Raw genomic sequence first — 22,915 nt, forward strand, 5'->3', positions numbered from 1 at the left:
ATTGAAACATTTAAAGATGATACAGTTTTTGGAATTTCCTGGGTTTGAGCAAAATGTCCCTCTTATTTATGAGCTGATCTCAAGGTGGGACATTTCAAAACAATGCTTTGTTATAAAAGGTCAACCCATTCCTTTCACTGCTGATGAAGTGGCCCTTCTCACTGGTCTGCCAAATAAAGGAGAAGAAATATCCTGGCATTGTTCAAAAATTTTATTAATGTATTACACTATTATTCATTATGATATTGTTCAAAAATTTCTACTATTTAGGGAAGAGGAAGATAACTAATAATGAGGAAGAAGAAGCTGATTGGGAGATATTGGACTCTATAGGAGAGGGGGAAGATGAGAGAGCAGCTCATCATAATGATGATTCAAATGAAGACCCCCTTAGTGATGACTGATGAGTGATGATAATGCTAATGACTAGTGAGTTCCTAACTTCTTATGTGATATGTTAATGTCATTGCTATTTATCTTGTGCATTTTTATGTTTTATATATTATTTACTCATTAGTATATACAAAATTTATTATTTTATGTTTACGCAATTTTTTGATTTTGAGGCTTACGCCTCAAATCGCCTTGAGGCTTACGCCTCGCCTCACGAACGAAAAACGCCTCAATACCCGAATACTCAATTTTAAACCTTGGTACCGAGGGAGAAGTTTGGAGGAGGAGGGCCTGGAGGACATTTTAAGAAGCTGACATAGAAGGAGATCCATGAGAAGTGAGCTAAGGGGTTGTGTTTCAGGTGCGATGAGAAGTACATGCCAGGGCATAGGTGTAAGGACCAAACTCTTCAGGTTCTCACCGTCTGTGATGACGAGGAAGCTGAAGAGGGAGGTGGAAGCAGGTTAGAGACGAAAGAGGAGGAGAAGTTGCATTTGGATGTGATATAAGTCTCCCGAAACTCAGTAGTGGGGTTCACTCCAAATCACACTATAAAGGTGAAGGGAGAGATAGCTGATAGGGATGTAGTAGTGTTGATAGATAGTGGGGCAACCCACAATTTCATCTCCACCCAAATTGTTGATCAATTGGGGGTGAAACTAGTGCACACAGGAGGGTACGAGGTGATGATGGGCACCGGAAAGGTAAAAAAGTGCAGAGGAGTTTGTAGGGGAGTGGTGTTGATCATTCAGGGGATACAGGTGAGGGAGGATTTTCTTCCCTTGGAATTGGGAAGTACATATGTCATCTTAGGGATGAAATGACTACAAACCTTGGAGGAGACCAAGGTGAATTGGGGAGCACTGAGAATGGAATTGGTGGTGGGGGGAAGGAGAATGGTCATACAGGGAGATGCCCGGCTGTCTAGAACGGGAGTGTCTCTCAAGTCCATGATCATAACCATATAGGAGGTTGGAGGTGGATATTTGGTAGAACTGCAACGATTGAAGAGGGTTAGTGTGAGGGAAGAGGGGAGCATTCCTCTTGTAGTGCAACCGATCATACTGTAGTTCAGTCAGGTGTTCCAGCCACCTAAAGGGTTACCACCACTCAGAGAACAAGAGCATGTAATTCTTCTAAATGAGGGAGTGTCATCGATTAGTGTACGACCCTACCGCTACTCCCAGATTCAGAAGGATGAAATTGATAAGCTGATTAGGGAGATGTTGGAGGTTAGGATCATCAAACCAAGTGTAAGTCTTTTCTCTAGCCCAATGTTACTAGTCAAAAAGAAGGATGGGAGCTAGAGGTTTTGTGTGGATTACAGGGCATTAAATAAGGAGACTGTACAGGATAAATTTCCCATTCCGGTGATTGACGAGCTTTTGGATGAACTGTATGGAGCAGTGATGTTCTCCAAACTGGATTTGAAGTCGAGATAACATCAAATCTGGATGAGGGAGGAAGACATATCAAAGACAGCTTTTCGGACACACGAGGGGCATTATGAGTTTCTGGTTATGCCATTTGGGCTGACCAACGCCTCTGCTACTTTCCAATCATTGATGAATAGGGTGTTCAGACAATATCTCTGAAAGTTTGTGATGGTGTTCTTTGATGACATCTTGGTTTACAACAGAACTGAGGAGCATCTGAAGCATTTAAAGTTGGTATTAGGAGTTCTACCGGAGCATCAGCTGAGGGCCAACCTGAAGAAGTGTTGTTTTGCCCAAATTAGTGTGGAGTACTTGGGTCATATCGTGTCCAAGGAAGGGGTGGCGGTTGATCAATCAAAGGTGGAGGCTATGTTGAGATGGCCTTTACCTAAAAATCTGAAGGAGTTAGAGGATTCTTAGGGCTAACAGGATACTATAAGAGATTCGTTAAGGGGTAAAATACTATAGCATGGCCACTGACAGAGCAATTGAAGAAAGATGGATTCCTATGGGGAGAGGCAGCCACAGCAGCATTTGAGAAACTAAAGAAGGCTATAACCACAACACCTCTGTCTTAGCTCTACCAAACTTCACTCAGGCCTTCATAGTGGAGACAGACGCTTCAGAATACGAATTGGGGGCAGTACTCATGCAGGATAGGCGACCCATTGCCTACTTCAGCCAAGTGTTCGAAGCCAGAGCCAGGCTGAAATTAGTCTATAAGAATGAGTTGATGGCTATCATCTTAGCCATCCAGAAGTGACGACCCTGCCTGTTAAGTAGGCATTTCATTTTCAGAACATATCAGAGGAGCTTGAAATACTTGTTGGAACAACGAATGGTGACTAAAGAGCATCAGAGATGGCTATCAAACTTGTTGAGGTATGATTTTGAAATCCAGTACAGACCAGGAGGGGAGAACAAGGTGGAAGAGGCGTTGTCCAGATGTATGGGAGAGCTACAGATAGTGGCAGTGTCTGTTCCTTTGTTGCTGGATTGGGAGGCCATTAAGGAGAAGAGCTCTAGGGATGAGGAGTTGGGGAACATCAAGATGGCATTATTGAGGGAAGGTGGTAGCCACCTAGGGTACTCAGTAGAGGGGGACAGACTGCTGTATCGAGGAAGGTTCGTGATGCCCAGGACCTCCATCCACATCCCAAACTTACTCCAGGAATTTCATGGAAGTGCGGTTGGGGGCCATTCAGGGGTGCAGAAGACCTAAAGTAGATTAGCAGCCGAGCTTCACTGGAAGGGAATGCATAGAGATGTGGAAGAGATGGTGGCAAGGTGTGAGATCTGTTAGAGGAACAAATACCTGGCTATGTCACCAGGGGGACTACTACATCCATTGGCATTACCAGGATGAGTATGGGAGGAAATATCTATGGACTTCATAGATGGGTTGCCTCGTTCAGAAGGCTTCACGGTGATTCTGATGGTGGTGAATAGATTGAGCAAGTACGCTCATTTTATTCCCCTCCGACATCCTTACACTGTGGTGACAGTGGCTTTAACTTTCATCAGAGAGGTGGTCAGATTGCATGGGGTACCAGAGGCAATCGTGTCACATAGAGATAAGGTGTTCCTTAGTCATGTTTGGAGGGAATTATTCAGGTTGCAGGGGACAGTCCTGAAGAGGAGCACCGCTTACCATCCACAGACATATGGCCAAACAGAAGTGGTTAATAGAAGCTTGGAGACCTACTTGAGATGCTTTGTGTCAGAGACACCCAAGTTGTGGGTCAAGTGGCTATCATGGGCGGAGTACTGGTACAATACCTCGTTTCACTCGGATTCACAGATGACTCCATTCAAGGTGTTGTACGGAAGGGACCCTCCTCACTTGGTGCACTTTGGAAGTAGCAGTACTCCAGTTTCTTCAGTGGAGGAGTACTTGGAGAAGAGAGATCGAGTGTTAGAGGAATTGAAGAAGCATCTACTGAGAGCTTAACAAAATATGAAGAAACAAGCTTATGGGTATAGGAAGGACATCTAGTTCGAAGTAGGAGAGAGGGTGTTCTTAAAGCTCCGACCATATCGACAAAAAATAGTTGCCAACAGGATAAATGAAAAGCTCGCTCCAAGATACTTTGGACCCTATGTAATAATTGACAAAATTGGAGTGGTAGCATATCAATTGCAACTACCACCCACAGCGACTATTCATCTGGTTTTCTATGTGTCGCAGCTGAGAAGAGCCATTGGAGATTACACAGCCAGCTCGAAGTTACCAGCAACACTTACTGAGGACTTGGAGGTGATTATGGAACCCTTAGAATTAATGGGGGGGGCAGAAAGAAGATGGAGCCAAGTGTTAATCAAGTGGAAGAATCTGCCTGATTATGAAACCACGTGGGAATCATATGAAAGGGTGAAGCGCTAGTTTCCTAGTTTTCACCTTGAGGACAATGTGATTCTTTGGGAGGGCAGCATTGTTAGGCATGTTCAGATTTACAAAAGGCGGACTGGTGGGGTCGGCCCCCTTTAATGTTACCGCCCATTTGAAGCAACGGGGAGAAGGGGTTTTGGGAGGCTAGTTTGAGAGGGAAAATTTGAATGTGAGATACTTGAAACTAGGAAATGATTTGTATTAGTAAGGGGGCTGGTTGGAGGGAGTTTTCTCATGTTGAATGTTTGTGTTCTCTTGAGTTCTTGGGTGTTTGGGCTCAGATTGCTTTTCTAGAGATTTGGGAGAGAACGATCCTCCTCTCGAATTGAGTATCTCTTGTATCTTGCCCTGTCTTTGTTTGGCTTGATTTTCTCATTGCAATCCATCGTTTGGGGCTGTTTTTCCACCCAGATTTTGCATCATTCTCGCTGTTTTCTCCACTTAGTGATAGATTTGCTTGCGAACTCAAGTATTTCCCTTGGGGATTCTTGCGAACTCAAGTATTTCCTATCACTATCCTCTGTTAATAAATATTTTCTCAAAAGAGTTGAGCTAAGGCCCTGCCTTAGAAGTCTAATTTCTTTCCATGGTGGAGAACCTCATAAAATTGATAAATATAACTCCCTTGTTTCATTAGCATAAGCTACCTGAATGTAAGTAGTAGAATCTAAAAGTTTTGGATCCAAACATAACTATGTATTACACATCTTCATTTCAACAGAACTATAGAAGAGAATCATATAATTACATGCTAGAGATAACAAAAATAAACGACATCATTTCATCAGGGTCATAGATGACAACAACCTCCTTTATGTCCCTCTCCTTTTGCCTATTTTGCTTCTTTCCAACACCTCTCCAACCACCTTCATTAACCCATTGTTATACTCATTTTTCCCCATCATAGTTTGGATGGTTCCTTTCTAAGTCCCAATGCTCAGCCCCTCATCTGCTTGGGCGTGGACGTCAAGTCTCTACCATTTTCAATGGTTTACATATGAAGTTATTTGGTAGCTAACCATGGACAAATTGAATAACAACAACAACAACAAGCCTTTAGACTCTAAGATTGACCTCCATAACTCATGTTTATCTTCAACTCCCTCTCTAGTCTTATCAACAAGAAGAATATCATCAGCAAAAAGCATAAACCAAGTCACATCCTCTTGCAAATGTTTAGTGAGAACATCCATGACTAAAGCAAAAAGATATGGGCTTAAGGCTGATCCTTGATGTACTCTAACCGAAATAGGAAAATACTTGGTCAAACCACCTTGTGTTTGAACACAAGTAATAGCTCCTGCATACATATCTTTAATGATTTGAATATAAGTATTATTAACTCCTTTCTTTTCAAGAACTCTCCATAGCACTTCTCTTGGAACTTTATCATACACTTTCTCTAAATCAATAAATATCATATGTAGATCCTCCTTATTCTCTCTATATTTCTCCATCAAACCTCTCAATAAATGTATGGATTCCATAGTACACCTACTCGGCATGAATCCAATTTGATTTTGAGAAACATTAGTATCACGCCGCAACCCATTCTCCATAACTCGCTCCCATAGTTTTAAAGTATGACACGTTAACTTAATTCCTCTATAATTCGCACAATCTTGTGCATCACCTTTATTCTTAAAAATATGAATTAACACACTCATTCTTCACTCATCCGTCATCTTTTTAGTCTTCAAAACATTATTAAAAAGTTTAGTAAGCCCAGAAATTCCTTCATCTCCTAAGCATTTCCACACCTCTATTGGAATATCATCAGGTCCAACAGTTTTTCCACTTCATTTTCTTCAAAGCTTCTCTAACTTTAGTTTTATTAATACGCCGATAAAAACAGAAATCTTTATTTTAATTTAGGGTCCTAAGGTCACTAAAGTCAACCGTATTATCACATTCTTCATTAAAAAGTTTAGCAAAATATCTCATCCACCTTTGTTGAATATCAACTTCTAAGAAAAACTTCTCTGTTTATGCTTATCTTTTAATGGTCAATATTCTACGCCATAAAGCATTGCAGGTCTCATCACCATCTTATAGGATTTTCCCTTAAGTTTGAGGGGTACTTTTCTATCACACAACAAGCACGATGCATTCCTCTATTTCAACCATCCAACATTAATTCTACTAATAATATCCCCATATATTTCACCATCACTTTGAACAATAGACTTGAAGTTTCTAAAACGTATACTCTTTTTAATGACTTGATTGCCCAAAGTCACAATCCCCCACTAGATATATTACTACTTAAATTACACTCTAAGTGCTTGAAACCGTATTGGCACATGAGTTGTCGTATACTCTGCTTCAATTGATTGGTGGGTACTTTGCATGGCCAACCATAAATATAGCAGCCCTTTCATTTGTTGCATGTGCCTTCGATTGTTGGTTGTGAAAAAATGAAATGACATGCTGCCTGTGCCTTCGATTGTTGGTTGCGAAAAAATAATCAGATGTGCCAAGTTACACATCATAATTGTCCCTCAAAGCCACCGTGCTATTGGCCCTTACGTGGAAGTTGTAAGTGTGCCTCAGCCCTGCTTGCCAACATTTCGAGACCCTACTTGCCAACGTGCCCATGGCTTATGTATCTTGATGCATACAGGATAAAATGTATCCGCTAATAAATGAAGCGACATGTCGCTTGTGCCTACGATTGTTGGTTGCGAAAGAATAATCAGACGTGCGGCAGTTCGTGCAGCCAGCGTGCCCAGTGCTTGACTTGCTGGCAGCAAGCGTGCCTAGGGCATGGCTGCCAGCGTGCCCAAGCCTTGGCTGCCAGCTCTGGCTGGCAGCATGCAAAGGCCCTGGATGGCCCCTTGCGAAGTCCATGGCTGCTAACGTACTAAGGCCCTGGCTACCAGCGGGCCCTGGCCCTGACTGAGAGCGTGCCCAGGCCCTCGTTGTCGCCCTGGCCGGCAGCGTGCTGAGACTCATTTGGTTATAGATCTACTCAAACTAAAATCTTCAGACTCTAAGGTTGACCTCCATTATTTAAGTTTCCCCTCAAATCCCTCACTAGACTTATTAGCAAAAAAAATATCAACAGCAAAAAAGCATACACAAGGATACATCCTCTTGCAAATGTCTAGTAAGAACATCCATGACTAAAGCAAAAAGATATGAGTTTAAAGTAAATACATGATGTAATCCAACTGAAATAAGAAAATACATGGTCAAACCACCTTGATGAGAAATTATATGGTCATTGTCAACTTTTGATTGTTCTCCATCAATCATCTTCATCCACCCTGTCAATTCCTAGTTCAACTATCACTCGGTTTCCACTTGCATCAAAACCCTAATTCACTTCTACAACATTCCATAGGTCATGAATCTCTTCTCCCATTTCCTACAAACCCTAAAATTATTAAGTCTTCCCCTAAGCGACAAATTCATCACACACTCCACTTGGCTGAGCCATCTCCACTCTGTCCACTCGATAAATAAATTCATCCCAATGAGTACCTCTTGGCTACCATTGGTAATCTACTTTTCCATAGTTACCAATAGTTCATAACCACTTCGTTATTCAACATCTAACAAGCAAATATCATCCCTAACAACGGCCTTCATCCCATCTAAATGAATCAAATCAGTTGTTCTTTCTGGGAAATTATATTTTATTTTGTACAGCTTTCTTGAGAAATATCCTTTCTAATGCCCATTTGCTTTTTTTTACATTGTAGAATGACAGAGTATTATTCAAATAGAGATATAATGCAACAGAGTAAACACGATGCATGATTACTAAAAGAACCTAAGAATGGCCAAATGATGTATAAACAGGTGTTAAGGTTTGCATTGGACTAAACTTTAACTTACACAAATTCAAGATTCTAAATGATTTACTATCACTTACGGACTGAGCAAGAAGGGCTTCCAATAGAATATTTACATCATCCTCCCCTAGATATAATAAAAGAAGTATAATTTATTATACAATTACAAAAATCAAGAAAATTAGCAGTAAAATATGCTACAATGGAAAGTTTGATTTTAAAAAACAAAAAGAACTCAGTGCTTCACACAAAGAGGTGAACATGTAATAAATTTATAAACCTACCATTTTCTTCAATCACTTTGTCAACAAGAATCGATGAAAACCCCATTCCAACAAGATATGATTTGAAATGACAGGTAGAAGAGCTTGGAAGACTTTCCTGCATTGTTATCAGGGGAGACGCTATGAATTAGAAGCCTAAGGTCATTTCAAGAATCTAGACAAATCAATAAATAACTTTTTCATATTACTAAAAGTTTTGCAAATGAATGTATAAACCAAGTCATACAAGATTCGAAACTAAGAAACATGTTAAACAAAAACTGTTAGTTGAACTAGGGAAGCAGGCGGGTAAGAATATGGGCGTATAAAACATAAAGGTTAGGACGGCATCAGACATGTAACCAAAGATACTGAAACTACGGCATTACAAAATGATGATATGACAATGTATAGCTTTACTCTAGCAGAAACTTGATTACTTGACTGCAATTGGCCACTGATTTTGTTACGGCTAGGCCCTCAAACCTGAGTTCTGACAATCTGAATAATATTACAATAAATAAATAGTAATCACCAAATGATAATGCAATAGAATTACAAACTTTGATTGCTCTTTAGATGGATTACAATGTAGATTGCTACGAAGAAAATGCTCACAGGTATAATTCCAAAACATGATGTTGAGTGATACTCATCCGAAAAGCTTTCATGGTATTATTAACTCCTGGAGGGTTGCACGTCCATAGTGCATGGAAAATAAGAAAGCCAGAGAAGGACCAAAAAAACCAATAATTTACTGCAAAAAGATTCCTAAACATACCTAGCATTGTGATGAAGACATCAAGCCTTGGAGAGTTAACTAGAGGTGGGACCGACGATCTACGGCCACGATCACACCGATCTACTTTTGATTATCATTGTATTAGATTTATTATTTTATTATGTTTAATGAGTTTATTGTACTTTTCTGTTTATGCCCTTGTTTATTGTTACTAGTGGGCCTAGTCATATGTATGCCCTAGGGGCAATTGAGTCTTTTGTATTTTGTTTATTGTTTAGGGTATATAAAGCCTTCCCCAACTTTTTCAAGGGTTAATGAATTAATTATTATTATGAAAATTTCTGCATCCATGAGTTTTGTGAGAGCTTCGGAGAGAAATCCCTAGGCGAGGGAATCGGATCACCCACCAGTCGCAGGAAGCGTTCGGACTCTTAGTTACTTTCTTCTTGTTTTCTCCATACCTAGCATTGTGATGAAGACATCAGGCCTTGGAGAGTTAACTAGAGGTGGGACCGACGATCTACGGCCATGATCACACCGATCTACTTTTGATTATCATTGTATTAGATTTATTATTTTATTATGTTTCATGAGTTTATTGTACTTTTATGTTTATGCCCTTGTGTATTGTTACTAGTGGGCCTAGTCATATGTATGCCCTAGGGGCAATTGAGTCTTTTGTATTTTATTTATTGTTTAGGATATTTAAAGCCTTCCCCAACTTTTTCAAGGGTTAATGAATTAATTATTATTATGAAAATTTCTGCATCCATGAGTTTTGTGAGAGCTTCGGAGAGAAATCCCTAGGCGAGGGAATCGGATCACCCACCAGTCGCAGGAAGCGTTCGGACTCTTAGTTACTTTCTTCTTGTTTTCTCCATACCTAGCCTTGTGATGAAGACATCAGGCTTTTCACCTTGACCCCCCCCCCAAAGCCCTTCCTAACCACCGGCCAACGACACACCTCCTCCTAGTCGTCGGTCACCTAGAACCCCTTCCCTCAACCCACGGCTAAACCAACCTAAACCCCCCAACAACATCAAGCCCAACCCTAACCCTATTCCCCACCTAGATGCCGGCCACCTCCATCTTCCATTGGCTCCACAAATTTCTTCTAGCATTTAAAGCCCTTCCTATTTTAACCTTCTTAATTTGGTGACAAATTTGAATTCAAAATTCAAACAAATTTGAATTTGAATGTATTTCCTAAATAAGAATTCCTATTTTAGGAAAGTTACTTAAAATTAGATCCAATTAAATTTCTAATTGGATTTGATTTAAATTAACTCTTCCTAAATTAAGACTCAAATTAAAGCAAGCCTTAATTCCTCTTCCCTAAACCATACCATACTTACCAAGTCGCTGGCCCCCTCTCCCTATATCTCCCTCTCCCCACATTAACTCCCTTCCTTCTAAATACCTCAATCTATTCTCTCATTAAGGAGTAACTTCCTTCCTTTCCTATTGTTTGAAATTCAAATTACAAACCCAAATCCCTCCAAACCAAAAATCTGAAATTATTTTCAGATTTTTGGAAAGTTCCTTTCCCTTTTCCCCATTAATCGCCGACCCCTCCTACTTTCTCCATCCCTTCCTCTCGCCCAATACAACTCCTAAACCCCAATTCTTGGTTTCCAATTTGTTGTCCAGATTTTCTGGACGTCGTTTGATGGCTTCCCAGAAAAATTCTGCATGTTTCCTTGCTGTCCAGCCGGTTGGGAGATCATCGTTTGCAGCCCGAAAGTTCCATCACACCAAAAACTTTTGTTCCCACATGCATGGCGGATCCGGAACTTAACCACGGATTCGTTTACGACGACCAAGGCCACGTAGACTGTAAAACCTGCAAAATGTCGTTTAAAGACCTCGCACGCTTTTCAAAGCGCCGCGATGAGTTTTAAGTAAAAATTTTGAAGTTGTCGGATTTCGACGAGAATAATTTTATAAATTAGAGCGCAAAATTCTGAACGTTCTGATGTATAGAACCCATATCGGATTATGAGTATTTTGAGAATTATAAAATTTGGAAGTTTCTAAATGCTAATTCTACCCCTAAGTGTTTCTTAAGCCAAATCTATTTAAGTAAGGGCATATGAGTCTTTTGGCATATCCCCTTTTCTCCCTTATCTACTATACCCGAACCCCCTCCCTCAGCATTTCACGCGAATCGGTCGAACCGAACGCGAAAGGGAGAACGGGGCGCGGGTAAGAGGCGATTCCGGCAAGGCTTAGAGGTGTTTTCCGGCGGCCGTTTGTGGAGGATCTCGTAGGGAAATTCAAGGGAAGACTAAGGTATGTGTTGTGCAAGTGTTTCCCTTCCTTTTTCATGAGTTTTCTCTAAAAGAATGAAATTAGGGTTTTAGGAAAACTTGAGTTTTCTTTAAGGTTCCTTTGAGAAAAGTTTAGGGAATGGTTAGGGGAAGTTTTTAAACCCTAATGGGTAGTGTTTTCTTGAAAAATATGAAATTTAGGAAATTAGGGTTTTGCTCAAAATTTTTTTTTTTTGAAATATCTTCACAAATGAGATTTCTATTAACCTAAGAAAGCTTCTAATGGAAAAATATTGAATGTATGACGAAATTTTTGAGTTTAGGAATTTAGGGTTTTCCCTAATTAAGGAATTTTTGATCTCTATGGTTTTCATTGGTTGTTGGGAGGATTTTAGAGGCAAATACATGGGTTTTGCTTGAAAAACTATATTTTCTAATTTTTTTATTTCATAAATTTCGAAAATTGTTTTTATTTTAATTATGTTTTGAGGGTAGGGAAAGGTGTTGCATGCTTAAAACCTAAGGAATTGGACTAAACCATAATTGAGAGAGATTGTGTTTGAGAGATATCATGATTTAGTGTGAAGGGCTTGAATTGGAACATAAACAAGACATTAGAAAAACCCTTTTATTACTTTAGAATTAGGGTTTAGGATATTATATAAGGATTAGTCACTTATGCTTTTCGTTGTATGTCTCTTTTAGATATAAATCGTGTGGAGGGAAAGAGTTTGATCGGACAAAGAAAGAGGTGCACGGATTGAGGTAGGTGGAATGGAAGTTCTTGTAAATTTAGTTAATTCTTCTTTTATTGCAATTGCATAGAAATGATAAATTCTTTTATGCTTATTATGAAACTCATATGGCTCTTGTTCCCTCGAAAGTTCATGGACACTTGAGGCAAATGCAAAGGTTCTTTTTATGCAAATGTATAATTCATGAATGGATCCCATGCTCATTTCTCTACTCTTACTATACATGTCTCTCCTCTTTACATGCAAAGGCACACTTGAGCATATCAAGCATGCATATCCCTAAGGAAACAAACACTTGTTTAGTTTATGAATAATTTACATAAAGCATCTCTTATGGTTATATATGTAATAAGTGTATGTGCATGTTGACGCGGGAGTATCACTTGGTAAAGGAGGCTCTTATGAGCCATGGTAAATGATGGTTCCTATGAACCAATGGTAAAGGAAATGGCCAAATTTTATATACCTGATCAGTACAAGTGGTACTCCCGAGACGGGTGTTATATTTACATGTTAAACTATTAAGAACATTTCATATTCATGTTATATATTTGAGACTATCATATGAGGCAAAATGTTAAAGGAAAAATGAAAATGTTATGAAGAAAAAAGCACTTGAAAGTTGAGGTAAAGGTATGCACTTCCTCTAAGCAAAAGTTTCTTTAAGTTGATGTTTCTTTTGTTAAAATATCCAAGCATGATATAGTTTTTCTTCTTTGATTCTAAGTTTATTTGAATTCCCCTTCAAACCTATTGAGTTTATGACTCACCCTCGTTGTGGGAACACTTTTCAGGAGGATCTAGGAAAGGATAGATGACAGACCGACCACCGCGCACTTACCGTCGTAGGGAGACAACGGGCGGCAGGTTCTTTTGAGTTTTGTTATTTTTGTTGTTAGATGGTTGTTTGTAGATTTTTGTGAGAGTTAGATTTATTTTGGATCCTCTCTTATGAAAAAAAACTCTTTATGTATATGATTCTTTTGAGATGAATGAGAAATGAAAACTTATTTGGATTTACTTTAGTGGCTCTTTCATTATATAGTTGAAGATGTTTGGTTTATGTTAAATGATTTAATGTTATGATTTGAAAGTTTATCTTCATCCTGTCCGACCTCTGTTCCCGCCTCGCCCTTGCGAGCTAACCGGGCCGGGTCGTGACATAGACATTCTCAACTCCCCTTTCTTCGACCTCAACCTCAAGGTTAACCAAACCGAGGATTACGTGGAGAGGATCGTCTTCACACTTGCTGAAGCTATTGGCGAGCAACTTTCCTCCGTCCAATGGTAGATTGTCTCCAAATCCTAAGCAAGGTGAATCTTTCCCCTAATCTTTTCCTATCTAACTCTTACCCCCACTTGTGGTTTTAATTGATTCACTAAGATCGTGTTAAGCCTCTCTGTTAAGCCTAGTAATTTAGAAAGTGAGTGGACTCTTTGTAGCGAATAATCTCATTGTTAGTGCAGGTATTTCTTGTTGGAAATCTTTCATATATGTTATGTTTTGAATTGTTGATTATTTTGTGATCCTAATCTTTAGTCGTGTGACTTGGCCTAAGCTAGTCTCATCTCTTTCTTGTTTTATTTCATCATTTAATCACTATAAGTAATTTAGTAATAAAGCTCTCTAAATTAAATTGTGCAAGATTATTTTCTAACATCGCTTTGGCATTTAAGTCCTGCATCACATTGCCACTAAAGGGCACCGATTTAGCACCCTTTTAAAGGCACGTCAAGCACCATTCAAATTGGTTTAATATATCAACCTCATGTACAAATTGCAAAAGTAGTGGCATGTTTTCGAGCCCACCACTCGGTCTTTTTATAAATAATGCCAAGTGACCACCAGTTCGCCAGAATGGAAATCCCCAAGGACTATCAAAGCACCAACAAAGGACTCCTGGCTGCTAGCATATGAGAACTTCAAAAGTTTTGTGCCTGAGAAGTGATGTTTGATAAGAAACCAACAAACTAACATGAAAGGACAACATTCGACTTCCTTTAACAAAATATCAACAACTTTTGACACTAAATTTTATACCAAAAAGCCCACATATAGACACCCCACTAATAATTCCCACAGAGCATGACCTGATAATATCTACTAATCTCCCAATAGCTTACATATAGCCACTCCTTGGAATCTTTATAGTTGCCAACATAACAAAAACAACACCTTTCGCTCTCTTTTTCTTAATTTGCCACTGCATGAGTGACCAAAGAACAACCACCTGCTTTGTTGATAACTCAATGGTTGTTGCATGGTCACTTCTTCCTAGCACCTCCATAGAAATCATTAAGTGAGCACATCTTTTTCCATCAACTAAATTGCAAACAATAATTTAATGACCCAATTCAACATGATCAAAGAAAACATACCTAAACTAATTGAGATTTTATCAAATAAAAACAAAGTAGATTAATATGCATCACATTATGTCCAATTGCACAGGCAAATAGCTCACATCCTCACCAAAGGACTTCTAAGTTCCACATTATGGAATATCATCTCTAAGTTAAGCATGGAGATCTACTCTGCAGTTCGAAATCTACTCTACAATTCAAAAGTGTCATCTAGGCCAATTGTACTTTATCCAATAATTTATTCCAAGATGTTATGGGCTATCAAGTCATACATGGATTTTGCAAGATGTAGTTCCTCTCTTTCATAGTCTCGTAAAATTTCTAATTAATCAACTGTAATTTCTTTCCAAATTTTTGTATATTCTATCTTAATCAACATTTCTAAGAGATTACAATATAGTTAGTTTCATAAGAAAGGATTGTCTTGTATAGCATAACATCCTATAATATAAATAAGGGTTTATTCTCCTCAATGAAATACACGCAATAATTTTGAATTTCCTCTTGCTTTAATGTCATGCATATGCAATAGTATTTGAGTATGTTTAATTATTTGAAATCACTCAATCAATGTGTATCGTTATGTAATACAACTTTTATGTTATGTTTTAAAGTTTGTTGGGATCTAACAAATCTTTTTTTCTCCTTAATGAACAATTCCTCCATAAATATAATATTCAAAGCAACTCATATGTCATTGATGTGGATAAAATCACCAAAATTATCACATAACATGGCACAATTTGTTATAACCGGACCGAGAACTGGACCTAGCCGATTCGGGTTCTTCAGCATGCGAAGGCCGCATGCTCTCTTCACACGCAATCAAGCCACCCCTGCTCCCAATTACGCACGAGCCAAACAAGACATGCTTTTCACACGCAAACGAACTGATCAAGCTAAATCTCGTGTGCCTCTCCCTCCAATTGCGAAAATCAGGAGATTTGCCTGTCTCGCATTGATTTTCCCATTCTCCCGTCTTCTCTTCTCGATTTAAGAAGGGTTGGAATTGCTTATTCTCTTTCCCTTGCCTCTCTGAAGCCACCAAACCTCTCTCTCTCTTCTCCCTTGCATGCGCCATTTGATTATTTGGCAAAATCAGTAAGCATCTTCTTCAAATTTTGTTTTTCTCCTTCAATAGTCATCTTCTCTTCTCTCACCACTCTCTTTTATTTTCTTCTTCATGTTTATCAAATTACATAATCATGTTTTCACTTTCATCATTTAACTAGTTTTGATTGGTAAGATTTTCATTTTAGTTTTATCATTTTTTTATTAGTTTAGCTTGCTTTGGGAGGAAGCCTTATTTATGTTTGATTTTTGAATTTATTAAGCTCAGGTTTTGTAAACTCTGTGTTTCAAGCATTGAAGTATTTCAACATGATTCTTGTTATAGGACCTTCGAGTAGTTGTCCTTATAGCGTTGTCAATTGATTATCTTGAAGGCTTAAAGTTTCATGTCGTTCGCCTAAAGGTACGTAATTATGATACGTCGAGGGCCCACAAATAGAAAGGGGGAGCTATCTAGAAAGGTTCCTAATCAAGAGGGAGTTATTTAGAAAGGTTCCTAATCAAGGGTGAGCTATTTAGGAATATTCCTAATCAAGGGAGAGTTATTTAGGAAAGTTTCTAATTAAAGAAAAATTATTTAGAAAAGTTCCTAATCAAGGGGAAGCTATTTAAGAAGGTTCCTTATTAAAGGAGCATTATTTAGGAAGATTCCTAATCAATGGGGAGTTGTCTATGAAGGTTCCTAATCAAGGGAGAGCTATTTAGGAAGGTTTTCTAATTGTGTCTATGTTGTTTAAGAAGGGTTTAATTGTTTAGAAAAGTTTCCTAATTATGTTTATGTTATTTAGAAATGGTTTAATTGTTTAAGAAAGATTTATAATTGTGTTTATGCTAATTATGAATGTTTTTATTGTGTGTATTATGTGTTATATTTAAGGGAGAGTTTGATCTAGGGTTTGGAACTAATGTTATGTTGAAGTTTATTCTAGGATTTGTTGGGAGTTTCCTAGCATTGTCTAGAGTTAGTGAGAGACCTGATCTACCTCTTAAATAGTAGATCATTTGTATCTTTAATTGTTATTGAAAAGATACTCCAAAAATCAATCCGAATATTTGATTCCTGCAATTTTCTTCCTATCTACTTGTTTTTTCTTTCAAAACGCATCAAATTTGTATCGGAACGAGGTTTCGGAAAGATGGTAAAAAAGGTGGATGTGTTAGAAGGCAAAGTGAGGCAAATCAAATCCCGGATAAAGAAGAAGTTCTCAATCATCAAAGGAAGATTTTTAGCCATGGAGAATCAAATAAAGAGCTGATTTAGAGGGTTGTAGGAGATGATGATGAACCTCATGGAGATGCAATCCAAAACTCCACCGGCAATTCCGATTGCTAACCCTAACCAAGATTTTATTGGGATTCCCTTGGCCGAATATAAGGGAAAGGAGATCGGGCGGGAGGAGTTCAACAAAGGGAGTTTCAAACATCAAAAGCCACCTCCTAGGGCTCCGATAAGGGACGGATCAGGGTTTCTAGATAGGGGAACAACAGGGAGGGAATTTTGTGGAGGAGGTGGTGGGGTGGCTGACCACTATGAGAGGCATTCGAGCAAGGGAAGTGGGCAACCGAAGATGGAGGGGGTCGAGATGAGCCTTGGGGATCATATCATGCAAGGAGGGTGGAAGAAAGGTGGGATTCCCACCCTCAATACATGGGGGAAATATGAAGCGATCACGACAACCACTGTACTAGAGGAGAAATGGTGCAAACAAAAAAACACTACACAGATTGAAAAATAGATTACAACTTTTCTTCCTTAAAACATAGACAAACATAAATAAGATAACAATACTATTAAAATAAAGACACACTACAACTTATAAAAGTTTGAAAAGAAAGATACAAGTGGAATGAAAACAGTGAAAAAAAGTAGGTAGAAGTCCGAGATGAATTTTAGGAGATAGGGAAGTAGAATACAATAGCTTGCAAGCTATATAAACCCGCAGTTTTTTGTTCCAAACATTTTTTACAAAACCATCTCTTTCAACAACCAAAACAACCCTATATATAGGGAAAATAGGTCCCAAATGCCACATAAATGTGCCACCCCAAGTAGTCAAAAGAAGCCTCACAAGTTAGCCCATTCAATGAGTTAATGCACTTAGTTTAGGAAAACAGTAGGGTGACAATCGAGCAGCCAATAATAGGAAAAAAGGGGGACAACACCATAGAAGAAATAGCCAACATAGGGAAATGAAATCTGCATGGAGAACAATAAACAACCATCCAAAATTTACATGGAGAACATTAACAACCAACAAAATGGGAATCCAAATGTTGCAACCAACCATCATGGGAAGATATGGGCCAAGCCCATTAAGAGAAAAACTGCCCAAAGATTAAATGCACATATAACCAACAAGGAAGCAATGAAACATAAAGAAAATATAAAAATATCTAGCATTGCCTACATCAATTCTACCCTGGTGGAGAAATTTCATCCCCTAATGAGATTGCCTCATAACTTCTAAAATGTTTCGATTACGACTTTTCTGTTTCCTGAATTAAAGAGTCACACTTCCTTCGGTTCATCTCTTTTTCTTGTTTAAACTTGGATTGAAGTAGACACATCTTATTTTCATCTCTTTGCACATAAATACAGCTGTTTTCAAATTTTGAGAAGCTCGTTCTAAAGTGGATTAGGATAACATGCTTTAGGTGGAACCCATTTTGTTGTTGGAAATTTGTCCTCGTGAATCCAAGGCATAGTTGGCTAACTTTCATGTTTGCCTTCAACTTGTTGATTGTTTTGGTTGTCCATATATATATATATATATATATATACCTAAGGCTCAGATACCAATTTGATGCAAATAAAAAAATACTACACAAAGATTTCAAACTAGAAGACAACTTTTCTTCCTTAAAACGTAGACAAACACATAAACAAGATAACAATACTATGAAAACAAAGGCACACTATAACTTATAAAAGTTTGAGAAGAAAGATACAAGTGGAATGAAAACCGTGAAGAGAAGTAGGTAGACGTTTGAGATGTATTTTTTAGGAGATAGTGAGGTAGAATACAATAGCTCGCAAGCTATATAAACCCGTAGGTTTTTGTTCCAAACATTCTTCACAAAACCATCTCTTTTCAGCAGCCCAAAAAGCCCTATATAGAAAAATAGGTCTCAAATGCCACATAAATGTGTCACCCCAACTAGCTAATAGAAGCCTCACAAGTTAGCCTATTTAATGAGGAGTTAATAATGCACTTAGTTTAGGAACACAGTAGGGTGAAAATCGAATAGCCAGCAGTAGGAAAAAAGTGGGACAACACTATGGGAAAAACAACCAGCATAGAGAAACGAAATCTGCATGGAGAACATCAACAGCCATCTAAAATCTATATGGAGAACATTAACAACCAGCAAAATGGGAATCCAAATATTGCAACCAACCATCATGGGAAGATATGGGTCAAGCCCATTAAGGGAAAAATAGCCCAAAGATTAAATACTCATATAGCCAACAAGCAAGGAAACATAAAGAAAATATAAAAATATCTAGCTTTGTCTACATCAAGAAAGAAGCTATCAGGGCGGTGACGATCTTAAAGTGAGAAATTTGAATATGAAAATGATTGAGGAGAAGAAGAGTGGGAGTTTAATAAGTGATACACAAACTCCTTCCGAGGATAAACTGATCGATAAGGAGAAAGAAGTGAATGAAGAGGACAAAGAAATAACCTTGCAAAGCCAAGCTGATGGTATTAATCAAAACCTAAGTATTGTGCAAATTGGCTCTACCGAGACATTCACATCCCAATAACATGTGTTTTCAAAATCCAAAAATGAAGATGGTAAAGACACTGAAACCAAGCCAACATCTTAGAATGAAAGAAAAACCAATGGAAGAACCTTTGGCTTCTATTGGTATGGGTATTTCTGAATATAGAAATGTTGAGGCTAAGACATAAGAGGCAACTAATACAGAGTTCTTAAAGGACAATTGACATCAAATTGATTAAGCCAGAAGATTCAAAGGATGAAATTCAGTTGGAGACAGGGACTGGAAGTATGTCACCTAAATATCCTCATGACATAAAAATTCCTCCCCCAAGGCCTAAACAGAAACCATGCAGTTCATATACTGAAAGATTGGTGCAGCCTCACAAAGTCCAATTGAGGAAGTAAAAGAGAAAAGTTTGTCACAGGCTTTTGTTTTGCTAGGAATTGACAAAGTGGCAATGGAGACTACAATTAAGGAACCAGTGAAAGTTGCAATTGAACAAAATTCAAAGCAGGCATTTGGAGAAGGTACTTCATCTGCTTCTATCTATTTTCATCTAAACGGCACTTCAAAACCTTTAGAACATATGCCAACATTGGAAGTGCTGAAAGAAACAAGAAGTTAAATAGCAAAAGAACTCGGAAAAAATGATGTCGATTTACAAATTTTGAGAATGAGTAAAATTCTCAGTTTGGTTTGACTACTAAAGAGAAGTGGCAAGCACTAAGCCAGATGGAGATGCCATTTTGATGTAGAACGGGAGGGGGTCATTTGAATTTTCAAAAATTCATAATTTATTGGATAAGGTAGGGATGGGGGCCGACCAAAGAGAGAGGAGTGGGAGAATTGTCCACATTCAATGTATGTGTCCACATACATTGAATAGGGGGAATTAAATTCAAATACAATCATTTAATTCAGATTTGTACTAATTGAGGGGAATTTCCTAAAATAGGTGTATGATATTCAGGAAAGATTTTAAAATTCAAATTCATTTGAATTTGAATTACGAAATCTTTCCAAATAAGATAGGCTAAATTAGGAAGATGATAATGAGGTAATTGAATGATTCTTTAATTAGAATATTAAATTAGGAAAGGAATTAAAGACCTTTCAAAATTTAAAATTCAAAATTAAGAGATAGGAGTTAATTGGGGAGCAATAAAGGGAAGGAAATTAATTGAATGAAGGGAGAAAGAGAGAGAGGGGAATAGAGGTGTCTAGGTTCAATGTATTTGGACAATGGATTAATTAATCAATTAATTTCAGAATTTATTAATTAATAGAATGAAAGAGTTTTCAAAAAATAAGGTAATTAATGAGGTTGGATTTGAAATTCAAATTAGATTAATTTGAATTTAAAATCTTTCCAAATTAATGACAACTTAAATAAGGAAAGAGGGGGTTTTCTTTTTTTTTTGAGAGAAGTGGGGCCATGGAAGGAGTTGACTGGCGGGTGGGTAGAGCCATAGTGGATTTCAGCCAAGGGGATTGGAGGTAGAAAGTCAACGGCTAGGGGAAGTTTAGCAGACGGTTAAAGGAGGAGGTGAGGGATTAGAGAAAGAAAATAAACCGCGAGTCTAGGACTTTTCCAAAGACTGACAGGTATTGCATTGCCCTTCACCAAAGGACTTCAACCACGAGCCCGGACACATCCTGCGGCTGGTGGGTATTTCATTGCCCTCAAATAGAGACTTTCACTCTCCTAAGAACTTCCATCGCTCTCAAGAACAAAGTGTAGAAACAATTTTTTTATTAATTCATCATTGATCTAATACAAGAGCAAGAGCCTCTATATATAGGCTTTCAAAGAAACTAAAAGACAACTTTGTCCCCTTGGGCTTACATAAGACAAGACTCTTAAATAAGGATAAAAAAGAGAAATGCAAAATTAAATCAAAATACAATTAATAAACTAAGAAAAAAAAGGAGTGATCTAAGCCATCGATCTTCGTCTCTTCCTTTGATTAACGTCCACCGTCGGATGTCTGCATTATTCTCTCGGGGTGGATAAGAGCTCAACTCCATCGAGTCCGAACCCCAGGTAACCATGCTCTGATACCAAACTGATGTAGAACGGGAGGGGGTCATTTGAATTTTAAAAAATTCCTAATTCATTGGATAAGGTAGTGATGGGGGCCGACCAAAGAGAGAAGGAGAAGGAGAATTGTCCACATTCAATATATGTGTCCACATACATTGAATAGGGAGAATTAAATTCAAATCCAATCATTTAATTCAGATTTGCACTAATTGAGGGGAATTTCCTAAAATAGGTGTACGAAATCTTTCCGAATAAGATTGGGCTAAATTAGAAAGATAATAATGAGGTAATTGAATGATTCTTTAATTAGAATCTTAAATTAGGAAAGAAATTAAAGACCTTTCAAAATTTAAAATTCAAAATTAAGAGATAGGAGTTAATTGGGAAGCAATAAAGGGAAGGAAATTAATTGAGTAGAGGGAGAAAGAGGGAGGGGGGAATAGGGGTGTCTAAGTTCAATGTATTTGGACTAAGGATTAAATAATCAATTAATTTCAGAATTGATTAATTAATATAATGAAAGAGGTTTCCAAAAATAAGGTCATTAATGAGGATGGATTTGAAATTCAAATTAGATTAATTTGAATTTAAAATCTTTCCAAATTAATGACAACTTAAATAAGGAAAGAGGGATTTTTTTTTTGAGAGAAGTGGGGCCAGGGAAGGAGGTGGTCACCGGGTGGGTAGAGCCATGGTGGATTTCAGCCAAGGGGATTGGAGGTAGAAAGTCGGCGGCTAGGGAAAGATTTAGCCGGCGGTTAAAGGAGAATGAGGTGAGGGATTAGAGAAAGAAAATAAACCGCGAGTCTCGATCTCTTCCAAAGACTGACGGGTATTGCGTTGCCCTTCATCAAGTGACTTCAACCATGAGCCCGGACACATCCTGCGGCTTGTAGGTATTTCATTGCCCTCACATAGGGACTTTCACTGTCCTAAGAACTTCCATCGTTCTCAAGAACAAAGTGTAGAAACAATTTTTTTATTAATTCATCATTGATCTAATACAAGAGCAAGAGCTTCTATATATAGGTTTTAAAATAAACTAAAAGACAATTTTGTTCCCTTGGGCTTACATAAGACAAGACTCTAAATAAGGGTAAAAATGAGAAATGCAAAATTAAATCAAAATACAATTAATAAACTAAGAAAAAAAAAGGTGATCTAAGCCATCGATCTTCGTCTCTTCCTTTGATTAACGTCCACCGTCGGATGTCCGCATCACATTTACATCATCAAAGGACAATCTACAAGGTGGTAAAAGCCATAAATATATTCCTGCTCAATTTGAAGGTACTGCTTCAACATATGGAATTGAGATTTATGTTTCCTCACTTAACAAACAAGAAGATTCTCTAATTGAAATTGCTCCAAAACTCAAAATTTCAGATGAAATAAACCATGACGTGGTAACTGTTGGCAATGGTTCAATGATATTTGACAAAACCAAAGCTGAAATAAAGAACTATTTATCCAATTTGATTGCAATTCTGCCACAAAAGAAGGAAGAGAGCAGCAAAAACATGGCAATCTCAGTTTCTTCTGTTGAAGTAGTGCAAGGGGAGGAAGATGATGAAGATACATATGTTGATAATCCATCGACATATATGTATCCCAAAATCCATACAGTTGTTGAATATTCTCCTGCAACACCATCCAGT

General features: G+C 38.0%; 1 protein-coding gene across 3 annotated transcripts in view; it reads right to left on the reverse strand.

Annotated features, from left to right (window-relative positions):
* Positions 1 to 22,915, reverse strand: part of LOC110105245 (probable inactive DNA (cytosine-5)-methyltransferase DRM3) — a 49,467-nt gene that overhangs the window by 21,084 nt on the left and 5,468 nt on the right. For all 3 annotated transcript variants that reach the window (XM_020834648.2, XM_020834647.2, XM_020834649.2), the window contains 2 exons: positions 8,303 to 8,399; positions 8,099 to 8,145 (listed from right to left, as the gene is read on the reverse strand). In XM_020834648.2, the coding sequence (XP_020690307.1) occupies positions 8,099 to 8,145; positions 8,303 to 8,399 (144 nt within the window). The remainder of the gene's footprint in view (positions 1 to 8,098; positions 8,146 to 8,302; positions 8,400 to 22,915) is intronic.

This window comes from Dendrobium catenatum, unplaced genomic scaffold (genome assembly GCF_001605985.2).
Source record: "Dendrobium catenatum unplaced genomic scaffold, ASM160598v2 fragScaff_scaffold_414, whole genome shotgun sequence".
Classification (NCBI taxonomy): domain Eukaryota; kingdom Viridiplantae; phylum Streptophyta; class Magnoliopsida; order Asparagales; family Orchidaceae; genus Dendrobium; species Dendrobium catenatum.